The sequence below is a fragment of the Topomyia yanbarensis genome, chromosome 3 (assembly GCF_030247195.1).
Source record: "Topomyia yanbarensis strain Yona2022 chromosome 3, ASM3024719v1, whole genome shotgun sequence".
NCBI lineage: Eukaryota > Metazoa > Arthropoda > Insecta > Diptera > Culicidae > Topomyia > Topomyia yanbarensis.
Window position 1 is genome coordinate 349099129 of NC_080672.1, and position 24871 is coordinate 349123999.

General features: G+C 36.7%; 1 protein-coding gene across 10 annotated transcripts in view; it reads left to right on the plus strand.

Annotated features, from left to right (window-relative positions):
* Positions 1 to 24871, plus strand: part of LOC131692791 (calcium-binding protein E63-1) — a 255018-nt gene that overhangs the window by 136547 nt on the left and 93600 nt on the right. For 2 of the 10 annotated variants that reach the window (XM_058980064.1, XM_058980067.1), the window contains exon 2: positions 10755 to 11408. The exons of 5 other annotated variants lie outside the window; for them this stretch is intronic. In XM_058980064.1, coding sequence (XP_058836047.1) covers positions 11372 to 11408 — 37 coding nt within the window. In that variant the 5' untranslated portion in view covers positions 10755 to 11371. Of the gene's footprint in view, positions 1 to 10697; positions 11409 to 24871 lie in introns of those variants that run through there. 3 more of the 10 variants (XM_058980065.1, XM_058980069.1, XM_058980066.1) reach the window with 3 other exon arrangements.

Genomic DNA, 24871 nt, shown 5'->3' on the forward strand with positions numbered 1-24871 from the left:
GAATTTCTCTGCTGGTATCATTGTCGGCGGTTACCAGTGAACCCAAATACACGAGTTCGTCGACCATCTCGATTTCGTCACCGTCAATCCGAACTCGGGATGGGAGGTTCACATTGTCGTCTCTAGAACCTCTTCCTCGAATGTACGTTTCCGACATCGCCTCAAAGTTCCGTGCCATTATATCAATGTCGTCGGCCCGCTCTCCTTATTACACCTTCTAACGCAATGTTGAACAGCAGGCACGATAGACCATCACCTTACCGTAACCCTCTTCGAGAATCAAGGGGACTCGAGAGTGTCCCTGATACTCAAATAACGCTGGTAGAAGATGGGAATGAGCAGAGTTTTTGCGAATCATTAGTAAATGTACCACTGCCAAAGGAAGCCATGTCACCCGTTTTTACAATAATTAAACAATTTTGCTTTTTTGTAAATTCGAAAATTTAACTGATTTAATTATTTATTCTGCTTTAATAATTTATTAACTTTATTTAGTTTGAATAAATTTATCAAGCAATCAATTTTATTAGTTTTATCCATTTAATCCATTTTATTAATTCATTCATTTCATTTCATTCATTTGATTCGGTTTTGTTAGATTATTCATTTTATTTGTGTTATTAAATTTTATTTATTTTGTGGTGAAGGCCCCATGCGTATACCTTTTTGTAAGCTTTCTTAAGTCACGGTCTTGGCTAGCTGATTACTTTGATTGTTCATCCGACCAATGTGACGCTGATGACTGTTGCCTTAATCTTCATTATCGTCTAATGCTGGTCTATTGGTCCGGGAATAATTTGATGGATTCAACTCTTTTAGAATGAGCTGTACTCCGTTACCGTTGAACCGATGTTGCACGCCTTTGATCTGGTGAAAACGTAACTAAACCATCATGGGGTGTAATTAAGGGTGAAATTTGATTGTCATGACACCTTATATCTGACACTTCCAAATTCGTAGATTTATCCGTCACAAAAGCGCTGGTATTCTTACTACAGGAGCAGGACCAATGCCACATCATAATTCTTTTTAGTGGAAACAAACTTGAATCTGCCAGGGAATTTGCCGCGAGCAGGAACCTCGTAGAAGTTAAGCTCCAGGAATTGTTTAAAATCGGCTCTCGCAAATAATTCATCGTTGATCACGATCTTCCATTGAACTTTATTAGGACCTGGTCGTACAGCATATGGGCTCGAATTTTGGCCGCTTTTTGTTGGGTTGGGTTATTTTCTCGATAACATGGACAGAACAATTTAGTCTCAAGCAAGCATGGGAAAAAACACATCTCAAACCGTTCGTTCTGCATTCACAAGAAAGCTTTTTTCACCTATGAAGCATTCTGTTTTCATAGAAAATAAAACAAAGCAACTTGGCAAAGCGAACTCACCCGAGCCGAAGCTGCAACAAAAAATAAAGAAGTAAATCAATTGCCAGCAAGGGTGGCACTGCTCCAATGGCTCGTGGCTTAGCATTGAGTTTTTATCAAACAATTATATTCTATTTCGATATCATTTTCCCATAATACAATAAATGTTTGGATATTAATTTATCGTTTATTGGATAGAAATTTTATAATTGCTACTGGTGTCCACTAGAAGGTTGATAGCACTATTACCTTGCTCCGGACAAACCCAACCCAGAGATCGTATGGCACTGACCCAGAGGACTCCTGCTCGCATGTCATAAGAAGTAACAAAAACAGGACCCTCTTCTTCATTTCCTGCATCTCATATACTTTCTAATTCTTATCATTCTTCTTATCTATTTTCATTTTGCTTCTCTTGTAGCCTTGTTTACTATTTTAAATTATTATTATTTTTTTCGAGATTGCTTGGCCTTTTGATTGTTTGCCTGGTCTATGAATAACATTTAAATTAAATATATTGCTAGACATTTTCTTATTATTCGTCGTTATGATGTTCCTAAAACATATTGTTAGGTACCTAACGATTCTCCGCTCGAAGACTCTTAAAACTTTGAATCGTGTACGAATTTCAGCACATTCGAATACCTATATCACAGAGAACAGATATATAAGCTAGAACGAACTTTCCCGAAAGTTTGTATGTGAAAATATATGAAAAATAGGCAATAGAAACAAAAAATTCAGTGCAAAATGCCAGTGTCATCTTGTGTATCTCAAAATCAGCAGATAGCTTAAGGTGTAAGGATGCCGAAGACTGCAAATTGATCCGATTTTGCAGTAAAAGATATTATTATATAAAATAATGTGTTGCCTCTCTTTCTCGCACATGCTCAGAGTAGGAATTTTCAAAAAAAAATCGTTTAGTCCTCAATGTTAAATAACATTGTCGGGGAACCTCCAATCAATATGCAAACTCATATTTAGCATATGATCTGTGCATCCATTTACCATTTGAATTAGCAGTGGTTCGAAAAAAAGTAAAAATTGTAGCCTCTCGATCTTCTCTCTCCCGTAACACTTATGAAGTGCGCAGTAGTATATAAGGCATCTAGTAATAACGAATTTTCGAATTATTATTCCTGCTGTTTCCTGTTGTGATCTACGTACAGGCTTGGCTGGCGCTAGTATGTATTGACCAATAGGCAAATTTGGATTACTAGGAGTTGGATGATGATTTTTTGTGTTACTCTCAGATATTATTATCTATCCATGCTCTATTCAATTTCATCTAATTCCGATCAATAACGGAGTTTTAACCTGGGGTCACGGTGTTCTTAAAACCGTTATTAACAAAAAAATGACAATAAATTTGTCATACGGCATTCGAAAGATACAGTATCCAAGCATTTTCTCAGTGAATTTCAAAATGATCCATCGAGAGATTCGAGAAAAATTGCAATTTGAAGTTTTATGACACGTTTCATAAGGCTACCAGCAAACACCCACGGGTTTGGTCCTATCTCTACAAACAAATTTTTTTTGTCTACTTATTTAGTAGATGGCATTCGAAAGATATAGTAATCAAGGATATCCCCTGCAAGTTTGAGAATATTTTTATTGACGGAATTGAAATTTATAACGGTTTGGATCTGGTATGCGGTCATAGATGGGTTTTCTACCAGACTTCAAGCGTGAATACATGTTTGTTCATTGACTATTTAGATCGTTTATACGTGTCGCGGTTTTTAAAGGAAAACCTTGCCATTGATTTACATAAATATAATGTACAAAAGGTGTTATTTATATGGCGCACTGAAAAAATATGAAAATAGGGTTGTCTACCAAACGTTAAATATAATGTGTAAATTTAAAAAAATGGATGAAAGTTGGAATGTTTACTTCAAAGGGCCTTATCTCAATGGTTTGTTGACCGATTCTAATTATTTTTTCATTATTGAACAGGTAGCCGTTTCATCGTTAATTTTCATTAAGAAGAATATAAAATAGTCATCTACATCAATAAATAGACAATATAATTGATCTCAACATATGTATTATCATTATTTAGTGAATATTTTTCTTTAAAAAATAGCGGCCTATCCATTTTTATTTGCTAGTACATTGCAATTGCAAAGAACATCTGAATGTCAAATTCTCATGATAAGTTCAATTCGACAATAAAACTACAATAGTTAGAGATATGAGCAGATGAACTTTTACTAATAACATCCCATTTGACCAGTTTTAACATCTATCAACCCAACCAGCGAATCACGATTGTACAAAATTTCCAACAAAAACCGTATCATAACATAAATTGATCTAAACCTTCAATTTTTTTGAATTTAGGGTTTTATTTTCCCATGATTTGTAGTTTGCGTTCGTTGCATTCAAATAATGTATAGAAATTGATAGGTCGTCGTTTTGAATATAAAGATATTCACTAAATAGTGATAATACATATGGTTGAGGATAATTATGTTGTCTATTGTTTGAAGTAGGCAACTCCAATTTATATTCTTCTTAATGAAAATTAACGATGAAACGTCTACTTGTTCAATAATGAAAAAATAATTGGAATCGATCAACAAACCATTGAGATATGGCCTTTTGAAGTAAACATTCCGACTTTTAGCCATTTTTTTAAATTTACACATTATATTTAACGTTTGGTAGACAACCCTATTTTCATATTTTTTTCAGTGCACCATATAAATAACCTTTTATAGATTATATTTATGTAATTAAATGATAAGGTTTTCCTTTAAAAACGCGACACGTATTAATTATCTAAATAGTCAATGAACAAACATGGATTCACGCTTGAAGTCTGGTAGAAAACCCATCTATGACCGCATACCACATCCAAACCATTATAAATTTCGATTTCGTCAATGAAATAATTTCAAACTTGCAGGGATATACTTGATTACTATATCTTTCGAATGCCATGTACTAAATAAGTAGACAAATATTTTTTTGTGTATAGAGTTAGGACCAATCCCGTGTTGGTAGCCTTATGAAACGTATCATAAAACTTCAAATCGCAATTTCTCTCGAATCTCTCGATGGATCATTTTGAAATTTACTGAGAAGATGCTTGGATACTGTATCTTTCAAATGCCACATGAGAAATTTTTGGTCATTTTTTGTTAATAACGGTTTTAGGAACACCGTGGGGGTGTTTGCATTAGGGCATTGCAAAAAACATTTTTTTTTAATTCTCGAAGGCCCCCCCTCTCATATTATGACAAATGTCAAAGTAAGCTCAGATGGCAAATTTCACATCATTTGGGCAATTCTAGACCCCCGCCCAATTCGCTTGAAATTTTTGAAATTGGTGCTATGGGAAAATGTGGAGGAAAAATATATTAAATGCTATAACTTTTGAAATAGCAATCAGAAAATTACAATTTAAACCTCTTTTTGAAGGAAATAACCTTAGTATTGGAATGGAGATATTCCTGTTTCTATAAAAATACGGTAAAGTGGGGTACTGGGTCATCTTGACCCCAAAATCCCCTATTTTTGAATTTTTCTGCTCCGTTGTGCAAACCATACATATTTTGCAGTTTTTCTAACGTAAAAAAATCTCAGAAATCGAACGAAACCTTTTTGACCTTTGTCCAAATACGGGAAGTTGAAGTTATAGGGCTTTTTGTCATTCATATTAAATGTTACCATTTTCTCGAGCAAGTATCTCTATTATTCTTCATTCAATTTTCATAAATTGTACCTTGTTGAACGTGGAAAACCTTAGGAACAAAATAAAAATAGATTCTTTACCGGTAAAATTCAGAAACATAAAATTATCTGACATATAGTCTCGATTTCACATTTTTATCATAAAATCGCACATATTAACACCATTTAACAACAAAATTCTTATTTAATTTACTATTTATAGTGAAAAATGCGCTTAGGAATCACATGAGAAAAGTTTAATACCTGGAAAAATAGGTGAAGTTGAGGTATTAGGACATTTAATGAAAAAAGGTGGTTCATAGAGTTAATGTCAAAAAAATTGATGTCTTTGAATTTTAATGCAAACGAATCTATTTCTGTTGCATTAGTTGCATAAGAATTTTCCACGTTCAACAAGGTACAATTTATTAAAATTGAATGAAGAATAACAGAGATATATGCACGAGAAAATGATAAAATTTAATATAACTGACAAAAGGCCCTAAAACCCCAACTTCTCGTATTCAAACAAAGGTCTAAAAGGTTCCGTTCGATTTCTGAGATTTTTTTCACATTGGAAAAACTGCAAAATATGTATGATTTGCACAACGGAGCAGAAAAATTTAAAAAAATAGGGGATTTTGGGGCCAAAATGACCCAATACCCCACTTTCCCTTGTTTTCCTAAGAACAGAATGTCTTCATTCCAATACTAAGGTTATTTCCTTTAAAAAGAGGTATAAACTGTAATTTTATGATTGCTACTTCAAATATTATAGCATTTAATTTATTTTTCCTCCACATTTTCCCATAGCACCAATTTCAAAAATTTCAAGCGAAGTGGGCAGGGGTCTATAAATATTCAAATGATGTGAAATTTGGCATCTGAGCTTACTTTGACATTTGTCATAATATGAGAGGGGGGGCCTTTGAGAATTCAAAAAAAAAATTTTGCAATGCCCTAGTTTGCATAAGCTCAAGCTATTCGTTAACAGAATGGTTCAAACATTGTATAAAATTCCTAGAATTAACTGCCTCAAATGCGCTTCAATAATCAAAATTCCTTTAATAAGGCGTTGCCATGTAAAGAACCTTTGCGAGCAAAGATACTACGCTGCTCTTGACAGTTCCATCTTCATCGTTCGTTCGTAGTTCGCGCATCTAATCACTCACTGTGACACTATTCCAATCCCTTTCACTTGGTATGATATTCATGGTTATCAGTTAGTACACTTAAGACTACTTTGCGATCAACAGTTAGCGGTTGCCGCAGCTCGTTGTTTTGGCAACACTACAATGATACAACACAGTATATCGATCTTATTATACAACCTCGGAGTTAAAGCTTTGTCGCTCAGATGACGGTGTATACACATACATAGATCCACGTATAAAAACCGCAAAACTTGGAAAATCTTTATGAAAAAGTTACATAAAAAACCGCATAAAAATCGTATTATCGAAACATCGTTTCAAGTAGATGTTTTAAAAACCCATATTTTAGTTTAAAACTCTTGGGCCCCTCCTAAAAAATTTATCTGTCCGCGTGCTTGTCATTTTCTTCAAAATTAATGCTTGTGACAATGTCAACACCACTTGCGAGCAATATAGAGACATGGTTTAGGACTGGTTCCTTTCAAATGATTTGGAAGTCCTTTTGTCTAACTAGGTGGCCGACGCAACCATCGATTTATTGAAGAGGATGTTCGATTGATGAATCCTGCTTCAATACACAAAACGACGGTATGTCGATTGACTTCCTCGTTGTTGCGGCTTGACTTTATTTTTTCGTCTACAGGATGTGTAATACATTTTGGATTTTAGTATCTAACTAGCGCCAATTTGGTTACGTTCGTTTCTACTCAAATATATCCGGTAAAAATTAGAAAAAATCGGTGTTTCCAAGAGAAAAGCTGAAACTTTGATAACATTCATTGGCATAACTGTTTTGTTTCTAAATTGTTGGTGATTGTTGCTAACAAGCGACTTTTATGAAAATGGGGATATGTTCGTGTTCTGAAATTCGTGATCGAGTTCTGTGGGCAACATTAGTTTTAATAAAACATAAGTGCACATTGGACGTCAAAACAATTAATGTTTATACGCTATTGATCATTTAATAATTTGGGGTGCGTTATATTATTTAGATTTCTTTTTAAGATGATTTCATCCCTATAACGTTACACTTACTTTCCTTACCTTAGAACGTTTCACTGGGGTACAAATGTACCCCACGCTTTGATCGCAATTTTCGCAGATAAAACTTCAAATAAAAGAGATGTATAATATATCATTTTCTTCGTTTTTAATTGCGAAAACAGCTGAGCAGATGAAAGTACGGAATATATTGAATCACTGATACAAAATTGGCCTGAACAATAAAACGCCGGTTCTAACTTTTTTCACAAAAATTAATATAATTTTTCATATTTTCAACCGATTTGAAAGAAATCAAATAATTCTAAAAATGAAGTGTCTAGAAAAGAAACAAAACGGAATTTCGAGATTTTTGAAAAAGTGCTATTATTTGGAAGAGTGAAAGTTGAAAATAGGGTTTTGGAAAATACCACGAAATGATGTGGAAATTGAAATAAAAAAATTATTCATGGCCAGCAATACATTGGTAACACGAAACGCTACTGTTACAGCAGTTACTATGCGCAAATTATACTTTTAAGCCATTATTTTGAAAAACTATAAAAGATGAAAATGAGAAAATGAGAACGAATTTCTTTCTACTTAAAAATTAAATTAAATTTATTGAATAAATGATTAAAAACGATTACATAATACTAATTGTTACTTACGTAGTGAAACAACCGGTCATTAAACTGCTATTGTCACGAGTCACATTTCCACGGACAGAACGAACCACTAACGGCAACCGTACACTAGGGTACAAATGTACCCCACGCCAACTTTGACTCCTGCTTCTACGAAGGCTAAAAGTAAATTGGCTTACCACCTTTTCTGACTCATACTATGGAACTCCAAATTGAATTATGGTTAGGGTCTCAGGTCGGTGAATGCCGAATTCTCGTCGTCACACGGCTCCAAAGATAGCGTGGGGTACATTTGTACCCCAACGCAACGTTCTAGGGTTAAATTTCTTGAATATACAAATGAAGTTTAGTGAAAAAAGAAATCGCTCTGTTCGACTTTTAATTGTTTAAACAACTAGTAAAAAGTTAATAAAAAGGTTGCCTTCACTGCAAATCGTCAAATTCAATTATTAAATGACTGAACAATTCAGCAATCGTCAACTGAAATGTATCGCTAACTATCCGTAAATTTTGCTGATTGACCAGTATTTTCAAGGTTTGGATGAAAAGGGAATATTGCGGAGAGATCTGTAACAGATTTGTTTTATTGAATTGATTACCTGATCAAAACCCCAGTTGCTGATCAAAACCCCAGTTAAATTTTACCGTACCCAGTAATTCAAACTGTTTATATCCACCTAGTGGCACGATTGTGCCTTTTTCCTTTTTCAAATGGCAGTTATGTTCAATATAATTGTGGAAATCTTTATTACTTTCTTCTTACACTCTATTCTATATTAATCTCTCAAATTTTACGGAGATAGATTGACTATGTTGCGAGTTTTTACTATAAATGTAAACAAAAGTCGCACTCACACGTGTCATAGGTGTGTATTGACGAGAAAATTTGTATAGCGTGTCATACTCGTGCAAGGAAAATTTTCCGTAGAAAAATATCATCAATTATTAACTTTTATTCATATCTTTGGCATCATTTGGTCTATAATCAATTGGTGAGTTGCATTTTGAAAGAAATGAGCCAGGGAATCTATAAAAATAGTTATTTTTGGTTACAGTGTTGCCAAATATGCTATATTTCCAATTAAAACTTAAACTGCATTTTTCTCACAAATAGCGTATTTTTTTTAAAAAATGATTATGCCATTGTGTTTCTCGGATAGTTTTACACATAAAGACATCCTTTTCATCCATATAACTTGAGTCAATCGTTAGACACAGTCATTTGAAGCAAAAAATTAAAAATTTCTCAGCACATTACTCGCTATATCTCAGTAACCAAACGGAACGTCAAAATTCTGAAAACGCCACTTTGTAGAGATTTTTTAGAAAAGTGATATGGCATATCTAACTCAAATTACCTCAAAATGGCGTTTGTCATAAGAAAGCACAACAGCGACAATATGGTTTCGACCTGAATCAAATGGTATATGAGACTAGACCCTCCGGGCCTCTGTCAATGAGTCGACTTTCAGAGTGATTGCATATCCTTTTTATTGAGAAAAGCAAAAATGTGAGTATGGTAGAATTTTGAATAAAAATTTGGTTCGAAAGGACCCCGAGTAAAATATATGTTGAAAACAAAGTTTCTTAAAAAATGGTATATTTCATGAATTTAAGGAAATGCCATAAACTTATAGCCCTAAGTTTACTCTAAAATTTATTCACGCAAATTTACTCTTAATAAGACAATTTCAAAAATTATCAGTTTCTAAAGTTGTAATATGAATATTTTTCAAAATATCCATTACAACTAAAATTGATTGATACTATTTCAATCCCCCAAAGCCGTTTTAGTAAAATAGTACTGAGTTAAACCTAAGTAGGTCAATCCAGAGCTAGAGAGATTTTATAATTTCGATTTATTTCTGCGAACCAATTTTCATTGCCAATTTCACCCCAAAAAATGCTATTAAAATGTTAAGCTATTTATTAGCCAAGACCATGCAGTATGCATAAACAAACGCTGAAAGTGCCTTTAAAATCGGATCAGCTCAATGCAACCACTCGAATAAAAGAGTTTCCACTTGGGAGAAACTGGCTCTTAATATTATACAATCCCTAAAAATTACCCCATATTTTGGTAAATTAAAGTAATATGTTTTCCAATTAGTTCTGGCTTGGTGAAAGGCACTTTTTACCAATTTCGATTATGATAATCGTTATTGGAAATAATTCAATGCTAATTTTTTTTTAAATCACTTTAAAAACTAAAGTAATCACGCACAAAACAAAAAATTACATTAAATCGATCATACACTCAAAGATCTTGAATTTCAAATAGTAGAATATTTAGGAAAATTCTGTGAATCGTCAGAAATTAAAGAGTCGATATTTTTTTAAATAATTTTCTTTTTCAGGAAAATTCTAAAATACGTGTGAAGTAACTTTATAGGGTAAGGTGGGGCAAATCCGACCTAGTAAATGGTTTTGGCTGTAAAATGCTCATTTTAAATCGGATCAAGTCGTTTTATATACCAAATTAAAGGTTAGACTCCTATGCAACTTTCTGTATATAGCATTTTATTTAAATCTTCGGAATATCTTGAGATACAAGAGTTTTACAAAAATGTAACAGAGGGGGGTCGGGTTTACCCAACGGTCGTATTTGCCCCACCTTACCCTACACAGAAACTATTTTAAAAAATCAGACGATTTAAAAAATTCAAGTTTTGATGGTGAACGGGTGGAGGTCGTTTGTCTCAAAACAGCATAAAACATGGGCCAAATATTAAATTTCTGCATCCAAAATCTTATTTAGTCAGTTTTATCAGGTATTAAGAACACTAATCAAAGCGCATTGCTCTACAATATCCTCATGAAAAAAATAACAGCAATACTTTCTAATTGAAAAATGAACTCGCTCTTGCCATCGCCAGGACAACGAAACAACCTTAATGCGGAAAATCTTTTAATCCCTTTAAGTGAACCTAGTATCCAGTGAATATCATTCACAGTGCAAGAAACACAGTTTTCTATAAAAAAAAACATTAAAAGAATTAATGGAACGCCAATGCAGAATCCCTCAGAGTCGTGTATTAGTTGAAGTGTAGTGGGGAGCATCCCAAAAAATGAAAAACAGGCTGTGCCGTAGATAACCTACCCCATGTACTAGCAGTATCCAACGCTACAAGCACCTTCTGTACCCCCACGTTAACCTGCTTGTTGCACTCCGAACTCCATCGCTCTCTCCGTGACTTTTAACATCGGCCAGCAACTCTGTAGGAAAAACGTACACACCAACTGATTTCAGTGTGAACGACGACGTAGCGTGGTGGAAAAAACAGAATACCAGTCACCCAGTCAGCTGATCACTTCAACGCCGATTCCGTACTCTGTTCCGTATTCCTTCTGCAACGCGTCGCTGCGGACAGCAGTTGCAGGGGAACACTGTGTGTGAGGTGCTTCGGTTTAGTGAGTGCTTCCTTGTTTTTTGTGTGTATCTCTACTGTGAGTGAAGGAATCTAATCGTTTTTGGTGAAGCAAAAGAGCCTGTGGATAAGTCACCTTACAGCCGCACCGATCTGCACTCTTCTACAACGATGAGCCAAAATTTCATCAATTTATCTGAAATCAGAGGTGAGTGTGTACTTTGTAGCAGTTATATTTATCTACTTTCATCGTCGGGAAATTTCAAGACGTATTTGGGGAATGATTGCTGTCGACAGAGTATCATCTATGCTGGTCACATGAGTGCTTTTGCAACAGCTGGTAAATTACCTAACCAGATCCGTTTGGAATGAACCAGTTTGCAAATTGTAGAAAATATATCTAATTTTAATTAGCAAGTTAGGGCCATATAGGTTCTTCATCTATATCTAACATAAAATAAGTCCACCACAAGAAGGTAATATCAAGTATTGTTCAAATGACATTTGATTTATTGGCGATAGGCGAATAAAATTCTGTACGAAAAGACTTTGATTATGATGGATAGACGGCCGATATGACGACATCAAAGTGTGCCTCGATAACATTCTTCCAGTTCCGGCCATCTATCCACCTGATTAAATTAGAAGAAAACGTCAATATTTGATACCATGGTGCCATGCGTGCGGCTACTAGAGTTGGTGTGATTTTACGTTCCAGCGCGGGTTTGACTCATTATCGTTAAGTTAACAGAAACCTACGATACCCTCGCGTGCCCAGTGGATGAAGATTACTATGGCAAACACTGACAACTGTTAAATACAACACAAGCGATAGAGTACCCGAGTGCAGTGTCTCTGGGCTTAGCCGGTCTGACTATGAGCTTCGATGGCAATGGTATCACTCTTTCAATCCCTCTTCCAATCGCCATCGCACTGATTAGCGTCAATCAATAATGACAAAGACATGACGGCGGGTCACTAGCTGAGATTTGATACTACGTCGCAGTTTATCGAAGAAAAGCTTATTTAAAAGACATAGCTGTGGCATCTAATCTGAGTTTTACCTTAGGTGTGACTCGTAAGATACAGTCATATAAAGCTGCAAAGAATATGATAGAATTATTCAAAGTAATTCATAATTAAAAGATGAAAACGAACCTATTGGAACGCAGCAAATTTATTGTCAGTATCACATGTGTTTATCCGATGAAAACCAAGCATGTATTTGGCGCATTTTATACATATTGTATCAATTACACGGTGCTGTAGTATGTTTGAACTTTTTATGTGAACTGCTATAGATTGCAGATCTCATCAAATGCAACACAAAACAATGTTGTTTACCCTCAAAATCTTGATTAATTACAAAAAAGCAATTTTCTGTTATCTTCGGCACTAAAAAATTAGCTGACCGGCAGTGCTTTTATGGGAGACTTAACTACAACTATTCATTGATAGTAAATTTATCCATATTTACATATCCATAGATGCAGACATTTTTAGCCCTGGATGTGGTAGGCGATAGCTCTACTGCATATCCACCGACCCAGTTCATGCCATTCTGCGGTCGGCTTCAAATACAATACGCCCCGCATGAATACATTAACAAATCAATTGGATGCGTGCAATGTGTTCACACTTGCAGAACTAAAAATGATATTCAGTATGAGAATATTTTAGTGCAAATAAAATCAAATATAATAATTCAGTCTATCTTCTGACCTCGCACAAAGCAGAAGCAAAAAAAATATCGCTACGCTATAGCAGGCTATAAACACCAGTGAATCAAGCCAGCTTTTGTTCTATATCAGTGCACAAATGGTATCGTTGCCCCCGGCTGCGGAGTGGAATGAGTTTGCCAAATGAAACAAAAGTGCCCGTGCTACAGGATAACACGATTTCGATCGACTTTAATAAAACTCGTGTTAGACCCACAGTTCAGGAAGTGGAACAGTTAGTTGAGGTTAAAACGGAGCTTAATCTCGCTGAAGTTACGTACATTCAGCTGCACCACGTTAAAAACTGTGTTTTGATCACGTTTAGAAGTATAGCACAAGCAGAGAACTTCATTGCAAAGAACAACATGCAACACGAGGTTTAATAACACCAGAATCCAGATCCCCGTACATATGGAAAACGACATGGTGGACGTGCGTATCCATGATCTGGCACCGCGTACTAAGGAAGATTACATCAAACGAATTATGTCGCAATATGGAGAAATTGAACCTATTACAAATGACACCTGGAGAAATTTTTTCACCGGTATTCCCAACGGCGTTCGTATTGTGAGGATGCGAATGACTAAACCAATACCTTCTTACATGACTATCGAATACAAATCACCGAAGGATAGCGTGACCTATAAGCAAACAACGCCAATCACATATCCCGGGCAGACCCCATCATGCCAATCCTGTAACCATACAGCCCACTACGGAAAAACATGCGCCGAACCAACTAATCAAAACTCATCTACAACAGCCAACTCTAACAAGCAGCCACCGGTGCCTTCAGATAAACCAAAAACATCGATCCAATTAACCAATAATGCAGGTACAACGACCACGAAAACCGCTCCCAAACCAAAAACTAGCATCGCCAATAAAGAAGCAAATACCGATGAAGACGGATTTACAACAGCGACCCGTAAGAACAAGAAACAAACCTCTGATCGTGAACAACAGGGAAGCAGTGCCGATGATGGCATAGACGGGAACGATAACGCGAGAGAAGGCAGACTGAATGACCCCCAAGCGGCTTCACCGCCAAGGAAAAGGATCAAACAGCGTCGACAAACAGCGTCAACAAGATCTGGCAGATAGACATTATTAATTCCTTTTTATTTTTACTTATTGTAAAAAAAAAATTAAAAGACCCATGGCTCAGTTGTGCTAACGCATTGAGCCGTTTCAAATAAATATTTAGGTAAAAAATAAAATAATTCAATAAATTAAAACGATCTCACCAACGTACGTTTGACCATGGAGTTTTTAGTGGGGAATATGCTCGGAAATCGGGACTTCCGGAATTGTCGATAATGCGTCGCTGTTGTGCTATCTTATGACAAACGCCATTTTGGGGTAAACTGAGTTAGATATGCCACATTACTCGTCTAACGAATCTCTACAAGATGGCGTTTCCAGAATTTTGAAATTTTGCTTAGTTACTGAAATATAGCGAGAAAAGTGATTAGAAATTGTCAGTTTTTTGCTTCAAATCATTATATCTTGGGATTGGCTCAAGTTCTAATAAAGTTTTAGTTGCTTTTATGTGTAAAAATGTCGTAAGAACACAATGACATAATAATTTTCAAAAGAAAAATACATGTATTGGGAGAAAAACGCAGTTTTAGCTTTAAACTGGAAATATTGCCTATTTGGCAACACTGTAACTAAAAATAACTATTTTTTCTAGATTTAATGACTCATTTCCTTCAAAATGCATCTAACCGCTTGTTTATAGACTTAATGAAGCCAAAGATATGAATAAAAGTTCATAATTGGTGATTTTTTTCTATGGAAAATTTTCCATGCACGATTATGACACGTCATACAATTTTTTTCATTAATACACACCTATGACACGTGTGAGTGCGACTTTTGTTTACATTTTTAGTGAAAACTCGCAACATAGTCAACCGATCTTCGTAATATTTGAGAGATTAGTACAGAATAGGTAGAAGCATCAATTGTCTTCTCTGAAATGTTTCTACCATTTATAAGTTTCATGATATTCAATCTCAAACTTTAAAAATCGTTTTTCTCGAAATGTGCAAAATGGCGCTTGTCATAAGATAGCACAACAGCGACGAATGGTCAATATATTTAAAGAATGTTTGATTGGCAATCAGTGATCAAGCCTTCGAATCGATGTAATTTGGTGACCATTCCAATAGATTTTTAGCCTCTGAGGTATTACGATTGTAACGGTTCGTTTGGTAAATTTCAGTATAACCTTACTAATCAACCTGTAACTCCAGATCCAAGAATCAGAACCGAATGAAATTAAGCAGCAGTCAATGGTATTACTGTATCTTTTATTATTTGAGATCAAGTTAATAAAAATCGATCAAAAATTCGCTGTGAAATAGGTATGATATTAGTTTAGGAACTTGGTGAGCTCCCCGGAAACCGTCATAGGTGGCGAATATGATCAAAGCTAGTCATACGTGATCTAGACCTACAAATCTAAGTAATGTTGCACATTGAATTGTGTCTATTCTCTCCGACCGGTTGTTTGTCAGCTGAGCTGCTATCGATTTTTCGTGGAAAATAGTGGCGCGATCGATTTCCAAATCGAAATTTGTTGCCATTCGCTTATGTCAGTTATAGTGCACTGTTTTCGGATCGTATATTTTACATCGCTGGTGATATTATAGCTGATTTTTCGCCCGATTAAACGAACTATCCGTTTTTTCTATCATTCGGTACTAACGCTTCTATACAGTCGAAAACAATATAACGTTACTTTTCATCATACCAGCTGTATTGAGCAAGAGAAAGTCGTGCTGATTGAAGATGGTTTGCTACGAATGTGCGTTGCCTATCATGCCCAGAGAGGTTGATCCATTTCTTGTGATGGATTTTATCATGATAATTATCATGCAGGCTGTGCTAAACTAATTACTGCAGAAGTCACCTTCTGCAACAGGTACAAGAATATCTGGTGGATATGTACCCCGTGTACGACGATCATGGACGGTGTTCGCAAGATTCAGGCTTTTCAAGATAAACGCAAGGCGATCGCCGATGCTGCGTCATTTACCCTTGCTCTTGCGACTATTGTTGCTGTCGATGTGAATACTGAGACAGACAAATAACAACTACCTACTGATATAATCAAAGATGTGTCGAACATGAAACACGAGATCGATGCAATTCGTGAATCAATTACCGAAATGGCTGGTTCGCGTTTTTCTTTCATGGAAACAGATTCACCTCTAGCTCAATCAATCCCGCAAATGTCGTCCACTCGATTGAAACAAGGGTGTAGGGTCACTGATTCTTTGGAGTCAAGTAATTCTACAAATCTTTGCCGGATATTATTTACGCGTGTCAGGAACACAGTGAGTGAGAAAGAAATTTCTACCTTGATCGCAGAATCACTCGGAACTAATGCTGCATTTATGAAGAAGCTCGTACCTGAATGGAAGGACGAGGCATTAATGCCGTTCATTTCATTCAAAGTAGGAATTGACGTGAGGCAAAGAAAAACGGCACTATCTCCATCAACATTGCCATTAGGACTCTTTTTCCGACAATTTCGCTAAAAGTTTGACATTTGGGAGCCCCCACAGTTCTGAATTTGTAATTAAATTTTGTTTAGAACACTGTATTGTTACCTTTGCATGTTGCTCGACTGTCTGTTTTGTTATATGTTGTTTAATTTTAAGTAACAGTATGTATGGCAGCATTAGCCAAAGACGAAGAAATAAATAAATAAAATGAAATAAAAAATATTTTAATATGTATTACATAATTTAAACATCTTGGTGTTGCCAGTTTATATGGGATTTTGTTGTGTGACCACACTCTTTAACCCGTAGCTCCGGAACCGGAAGTCGGATCAACTAAAAATAGCAGCTTATGGGAGCGTTATACCTTTCATTTGAAACCAAGGGGTCGCTTAGCACAAATCGAATTGTGCTCACAAACAAAGAGCGTGGTAGCTTGTGCCGCAGTTTGCCAAGATGTGCCATAGTGTTCAGTAAAACAAAAGCAATGGTTGCTATGCTTATTTAACTACACTTTGTTGGCAGTTTTTGAGTTGTCAGGAGTGTGCCTCAGTGTGCCACACATTGTGGTAACGAGTAAAATGATCGTATATTACTGTGAATCGTAATCTTATATCGTGTTATCGTAAGTGATACAGTGTGTATGGCACATTGTTCTAAGCTACTTACCCCTTGTTTGAAACTAAGTTTGTGAAAATCGGTTAAGCCATCTTTGAGAAAATTGTGTGAGTTTAAATCACACACACATACACACAGTCGGGGGACAATCCATTTCATCGATGCGTGCGCTGAAGCATATGGGGTGATGGTCGACGATCGGTTAAATTACAACAGCCATATCGACTATATATCGTCGCTGTTGTGCTATCTAATGACAAACGCCATTTTAAGGTAAACTGAGTTAGATATGCCACATCACTTGTCGAAAAAAATCTCTACGTTTTCAGAGTTTTTGCATTCTACTTGGTTCATGAGATATAGCGAAAAACGAGCTGAGATTTTTTTTTTATTTTTTGGTTCAAATGACTTTGTCTGGTGATTGGCTCAAGTTATCTTTATGTATAAGATGTTTTTATGTGTAAAACTATCTGTGGAACACAAAGGTATGATCATTTTCAAAATAAAAATACACGAATTGTGAAAAAATGCAGTTTAAGTTTTAAATTGGAAATATAGCATATTTGGTATCACTGTTACCAAAAATTACTATTTTTTCTAGATTCCCTGACTCATTTTCTTCAAAATGCATCTTACCGATTGTTTATAGACCAAATGAAGCCACAGATATGACTAAAAGGGCATAATTGAAGATTTTTTTTCTATGGAAAATTTTCCATGCACGATATGTCATACAAATCCTATGACACGTGTGAGTGCTACTTTTGTTAACATTTATAGTAAAAACTCGCAACATAGTCAACCGATCTTCGTTGTATTTGAGAGATTAATACAGAACAGATAGAAGCATCAATTGTCTTCTTTGAATTGTTTATACTATTTATAAGTTTCAAAATATTCGATCTCAAACTTTAAAAATCGTTTTTCTCGAAATTTGCAAAATGGCGCTTGTCATAAGATAGCACAACAGCGACGATATGTGTTTCAGGTCAAACTATCTGTTGCGGCGCAACGTTGTTACTGTACGCTCCCTTACCGTGCGACTACAATTCCTCTTTAACCTATCTCAGCTTGGCTAATGTAAGTGTAGAAGTGAGAAAGTTATTAGATATAATGTAAATGATTCTCAGAATAAAATAATTATTCAGTCCAAGACAGACCACCGCCACGGGCGGTTGGTCCGGCAACCCCGTATTTTTTTTCTTTCTTACCCAGAAATCGACCTTACACCCATATCTGGATGTGACCAGTAAATTCGCAGCGTACTTACGTATTTTTCGTCGATCTGTGCGCTTAAAATGTGGAATACACATCTGGTGTTCCCTCTCCCGACTATCGTACAAAAACACAACGTAGGAACTAATCGCTAGCGCGATCATAATGGTGCCGTGATCAGGATCAGCAGATACCGGAAACTATAGTGTACACCAGAAGCTGCACGATCGAGAGAAACCGCAAGGATACACATTCGTCAACCAGAATATAAAGCCAACGCCAAAGCCATTGTTCAGCACACATCGTCCAAGTTTGCCGAAATGTCCCCGCCATTTTGAAAAATGTACTTCAATAGCAGAAGCCTAGTCCTTCATTGTTTGGAGCCGAGTCCTCCATCCACGGGAGCTTAGTCCTCAACCTATCGGAGCCGAGTGCTCCACCTACCGGAGCCGAGTCCTCCACCAACCGGAGCCGAGTCCTCCATCAACCGGAGTATAGTCCTCCATTGTTCGAAGCCCAGTCCTTCATCTGTCGAAGCCAGTCCTTCACCCTTCAGAACCTAGTCTTCCAATCACGACTCATCTACCAACTTTACCGTGCTGAGAACGCAGGCCTTGGACTCGCAGCAGTCAGGCTTGGGTTAGCTCGTGCGTATCAGCGAGCAACCACCTTTTTCGGGATCGTCTCCCAGCGACATAATCTGTACAAACCTTTCGAATTGACTCCTGATTTAGTTTCATTCACCTTATACAAATGGAGTAGAAACACAAAAATGTTTCGCAAGGCACTTACCATCAATCAACATGCAGAGATTAAGCTACAAAAACATCCAACAGTAACAACATCGAGCAATTCTTTGGTCATGTTGTTCCATTTATCTGAAAATCAAAGTGCAACTGCAAATTATAATGGATAAAATTATCACCAGCAAAGATAATCCAGCCAGTCCATCGATAAGCTACAGAAACGTAAACATTAACGACATCAGTGAATCAAACCTTCACAGCAGCGAGCAGTAGTAAAATCATATACGGCGTGTGACGTCCGCGACATCCGTCACAGAAGCACCGAAAATTTTGCCCTCGACCACAACAAGGAATTGTTTGTAGAAGAGCGACAAGTTTATATAAAATCGTTGGTTTTGGTGGGGGAGTATGTTGCGGCGCAACGTTGTTACTGTACGCTCCCTTACCGTGCGACTACAATTCCTCTTTAACCTATCTCAGCTTGGCAGCTACAGCCAGCAGACAGCTAATGTAAGTGTAGAAGTGAGAAAGTTATTAGATATAATGTAAATGATTCTCAGAATAAAATAATTATTCAGTCCAAGACAGACCACCGCCACGGGCGGTTGGTCCGCCAACCCCGTATTTTTTTCTTTCTTACCTAGAAATCGACCTTACACCCATATCTGGAAGTGACCAGTAAATTCGCCGCGTACTTACGTATTTTTCGTCGATCTGTGCGCTTAAAATGTGGAATACACATCTGGTGTTCCCTCTCCCGACTATCGTACAAAAACACAACGTAGGAACTAATCGCTGGCGCGATCACTATCTTTTAAATATCTGTGATGGTAGAAACAAACAACAAACGATCTGTGCAAATATTTTAGCTAATCAGGAAATTATTGACAATCTATAAATCTAAAACACCCACACTGTGCTCGCTCCACACGTGTAATCATGATCGTGTCTTGTGCACAATGACTTCTAAAGCGTTTCTGATGATGATGATGCAAATGCTCATCACATCGTTTAGTGTACCTCAGACATCAATCTGAGAGGCTCTGGACTGATGGAGTGCATTAGTAGTACAAATCTACACATTCTGAATAAAGGAAACCGACCAACTTTTGCGAGGTCTGGGAGAGGGGAGGTGTTAGACATAACGCTTTGCTGAAAGAGTTTCGCATGAGCTGGGAAATTGACTGGTTCCAAATGAAGCTGAACCGTCTCTTTCCGATCACAAATATATATTTTTCGATCATCTTGATGTCACCCCAAATGTGGTAGCATATCGTAATCCAGGGGCGGATCCAGAAAAAATTTCGGAGGGGGTCCGAAATTTTGATTTTAAATTGTTCATTGCACAATACGTAATTCGTAATAACCTCATTTAAATAAAAAACAGTTTTGGTGGTCGAATCCGGTTTAGAATGATGTTGAGTTTAGAACGAATTTAAAATAGAAACTATTTCAAAATTTCTCAACAAGTTAAAAAATTTCGAGGGAGGTCTGGACCCCCCGGGATCCTCCCCTGGATACGCCACTGTCGTAATCCTAAATATGAGCGACCGAAAATAAAAATCGCAAGGATAGAACATGCTTCGCAAAACCCGTTTCAAACATATTAGAATATAAAAATCGGAAATAAACTTCAAGCATAAAAATCGGACAGAAATTCAGCATAAAAATCGCTTAAAAAGTTCTCACCCGTAAAACTCGGCAAGGATGAACCTCTAGTATAAAAATCGTTTAAAAATAAATAAATCGCTCGTAGGAGCATCCGTATATCTTGATGTTCAAGATTAAAAGTCGGCTAACAAAAACTACTTTGTAAGAATCGGATAAATTTTCTTCCGGTTTTTTACTGAAGATTTTTTATGCGACTCCTGCAAACGAATTTCCCAATCCGATTTTTATGCCTGAAGTTTATATCCGGTTTTTATATTCTAATATATTTGAAACGGGTTTAACGAAGCATGTCCTTGCGACTGTTATTTTCGGTCGCTCATATATAAACTTCTTTTTGGAAAACTTGGTGACTGAACTTCATGGATATTTTCCAACAGTTAGTCAACTAGACGACCTGGATGACGTCGTGGACAAGCTTCTTTATAGTAACACCATTCGAAGAAACTTGATCATTTCGGACTGTTAACGCGACTAGGGGGCTGGGTGGAGAGCGGTGCTTGAAAGTATTAAAGAGGATATCCCAACAAACAACGAAAACTGAACTAACCTTTGATCCAAGAGAATAAGCTGAACGATAACTGTTTTACCTTCCGGCAGACGCGCTAGTGCACTGAGTGCACACTGATTTGAAAATCTAGCGAAATCGTCTTAGGGCACTAGCGGCTGCTCGTTCAGTGGGCCATAAGCGGGACTTCCGGAGGGTTAAGCTATTATCCAGCTAAATTGTTTGTTGAGATGAGTAGATCTTGGTAATGGTGTCGACGTGATCACTCCAAGGTTTTCAGGTCAGCTCGTAGTACATATAAGAAATGTCTTAGGTCTGCAGAGCGAGCTGGCTGGCAAAATCTATGCACTAATATCTCTAGTCCAGGCACTGCATGTTGCACTCATATGAGTAAATGAGTCCGGATAATTTGCCAGTTTGCAAATAAAAAATCAAATTTTCACATGAAAAGTTATTAGCACTCACTCATCTTCTCCGGAATAAAAACGTGTTATTTCTCAGGATAATTAAATCCTCCGAACGATGAGAGAATGGGGGTATCGTGGTATCCCCTTTGTGCTCGCTGCCTTGCTGGCGCTCATCAAAAACAGAATCTATCCTACTTCGTTGTCGGAGTGGAGATAATCAGTTAAATTTCATCGGAAAAATCATTCTCATGCATTTGTAGAGACGAGAAATTGTGCGACTCACTCCTTCTCATGTGAATGAATGAGAATTACAACACCTACTCTAGTCTGAACGAGGCTAGCAGATTAAATAAAATTCTTTTAAAATCGAAATAGTTTCAAATGCACTCCTTAAAAATGTAGTTTATATAAAGGACAAAAAAGAAGTTCTTGATTGTCTCTTGGGCGCACACTTTCCAGGTTGTATCGATCCGAAGCTAGACAATGTTTACACATCTCATTTTGGTGATTCGAACTCGTAGGCGTTAGCAAGTACCTTGGTTACCACTGAATAGGTCAATTGGGCAGTTGACAGCTTTGCTCCATACAAATAGCCCGGAAAAGATAGAATCTTTCCCAATCTGCTACAAAAGAAGTTTGATATTCTCAAATTTTTCTTGAAAAAGATTATGTTTTGCTACCGGGTATATCCCAAAAGCATGGCGAGAAATAATTCTTAGATTTATTCGCAAAGGGGGCGCTCATGCTATAAAGAATCCAAGAGTTTTAGGCCTATCGGCTTGAGTTCTTTGCTTCTAGAAGCTTTGGAACGGATATCAGAAACGTTAGTTTAGATGAATATCTACTGCACAAAATACAACATGCATAGGTGTGTGGGAATTGCACGACCCCTCTGATTACGATGTTTTTTGCAACATTGAAAAGTGCTTCTCATTCAAACAATCTCGCTTGGGTGTATTCCTAGATTTTGATGATGCTTTTGACAATGTGTTCTTCCAGTCTATTCTGGAAGCGTGGCGTGGTCATGGAGTATCTGCATGCATTCCGGGTTGGATAAACGCAATGCTTAGTAACCGCATCCTTTGCTCGTCACTGAGACAGGCAAAGATAAGCAAATTGAGTATTTGCGGCTGTCCTCAGGGTAGCGTTCTGCCACCTTTGCTGTGGAACCTAATTGCGACGGCTACAGGTTTGCTGATGATTACCAAATACTAATTATTGGATTTTGCTTCGGAACAATCTTTGACCTAATGCAATTAGAAAAGAGCAAAATTTCACTAGTTCTTTTCTCGAAGAAGCTAATAACAACCAGGGTTCGTCCCTTGCAATTCTTTGATTCTGAGTTACTGTGTGTAGATAAAGTTAAACACGTTGGAGTTATATTAGATTCCAAACTCAATTAGTCTGCTCACATTGAGTTCAGAGTCAAGAAAGCGTGCATGGCCTTCGGGCGGTGCAGACGAACTTTTGGAAATTCCTGGGATTCAAACCTAAACTCCAATAGATAGTTACATATACGTCCAATACTGTCATATGGATGCCTTGTATGGTAGCAGAAAGGAGAGCTGTTCTTGAGGCCCTTCTAAACATCAAACCAATACACAATAGAAACCATGTTGATGTTGCTACCAGTCACGACTGTGGTCAGTAATGCTTAAATGAGGTGAAAATATTCTTGATCGCATGCCGAATACAAATCGAAAAACTAAGCATTATCAACACCTTGCCTGGGTGCCTGGGTTCCCGAAAATTTCAGTGTTAATGTAAATGAATGAGTTGACTAGTTGACCAGCTTTTTCAATTTCGACAAGCTGGATAAGTGAAAAATATGGTGCTGGGCTTCGTCCGAGCCCCACAATTATTGGAGAAATCTGCAAACGTTTCGCCAAAAAAAGACGTTTCTAGAACAACCGTACCGTGTGATTTCGAAAAATCTTCTACTTTTTCCGAAATTCCGTGCGCTATGCTGACCAGGTTTTTAAGGTAGGACAGAGAATGGGCAAAATCGAAAACGAAAAAAGCAGTTTTTTTCATACCGTGTGTTAGATCTTCATAAAAATCAATCAGCTTATGTAGAATGTTGTTACAGTTTGATTGATTTTTATGAAGATTTAACACACGGTATGGAAAAAACTGCTTTTTACATTTCTTATAAAAGAAATGTATAGAATTCGCTCAAACTTTCAAGATTTTTTCCGAGGCCCGGAGGGCCGAGTCTTATATACCATTCGACTCAGCTCGACGATTTGGGACAATGTCTGTGTGTGTGTGTGTGTCTGTGTGTGTGTGTGTATGTAACGGACAAATTCTCATTCGTGTTTCTCAGCAATGGCTGAACCGATCTTATCCAAACCAATTTTAAATGAAAGAACTAAAAAACAGTATGAACGCTATTAATTTGTTTTTGATTTTGATGTTTAGTTTCCAAGATATGAATGTTTGAATGCGTAAAAATGGCGTTTTTTGCAGTTTTTTTGAATTATCTGCCGAATTTGACAATATAGATTAACAATATATGCTTTTAGACAGCTTTAACGAATACCTTTCGAACAAGCTATAGATTGTTGAAATCGGACTATTATCAAAAGAGATATTTAACATTAAATGCGAACGAAAGATTTTTATCATTTCCTATTGCCAGAAATATGACCAAAAACATGTAATCTATTATTATCGCCAAAACGGCTTATTTTAGGTCAATAGTATCTTCGGAGAATTTAATGGAGGTAATATGCGCTTTCGTTTGGTATTGTGCTTTTGCTGATTAATCCCCCTATGAGTGAGATATTTTCACAAATTTTCTTGGAAGTGATTATATCGAAATGATGCCTTCAGCAAATTTGTAGCTCTTACTTTTGCGAATAACTTTACTGAAGACTTCAAATATCTATTCTGAATACTTTAAAAGTTATGGCTTGTTGTTTGTTGATTACCTTTTGTCGCCTATTTATTGTTCAATATAGTAATAATCCATTGAAATAAGCCAAACATTATCTCGATAAAACGAATTTTGTATTTAATTTTTCTATATACAACCGCTAGAAATAATCACCGAACACTTCCAAGTTGTCTGGAAGGAACTTGATAACTTATCAGTACAAAAATGTTCATTTGTGCGAACCTTCTGACTGCAATTTTTCTAATTTATAACCATCGGATCGATCTGAAACATATCGGAAAATGAAAAGCGAAATAAATAACTCCAAGCAACGGCGTAACCAAGAAAAGGTTTTGGGGTTTAACACCATACAACCCACCCCCCCCCCCCAACCA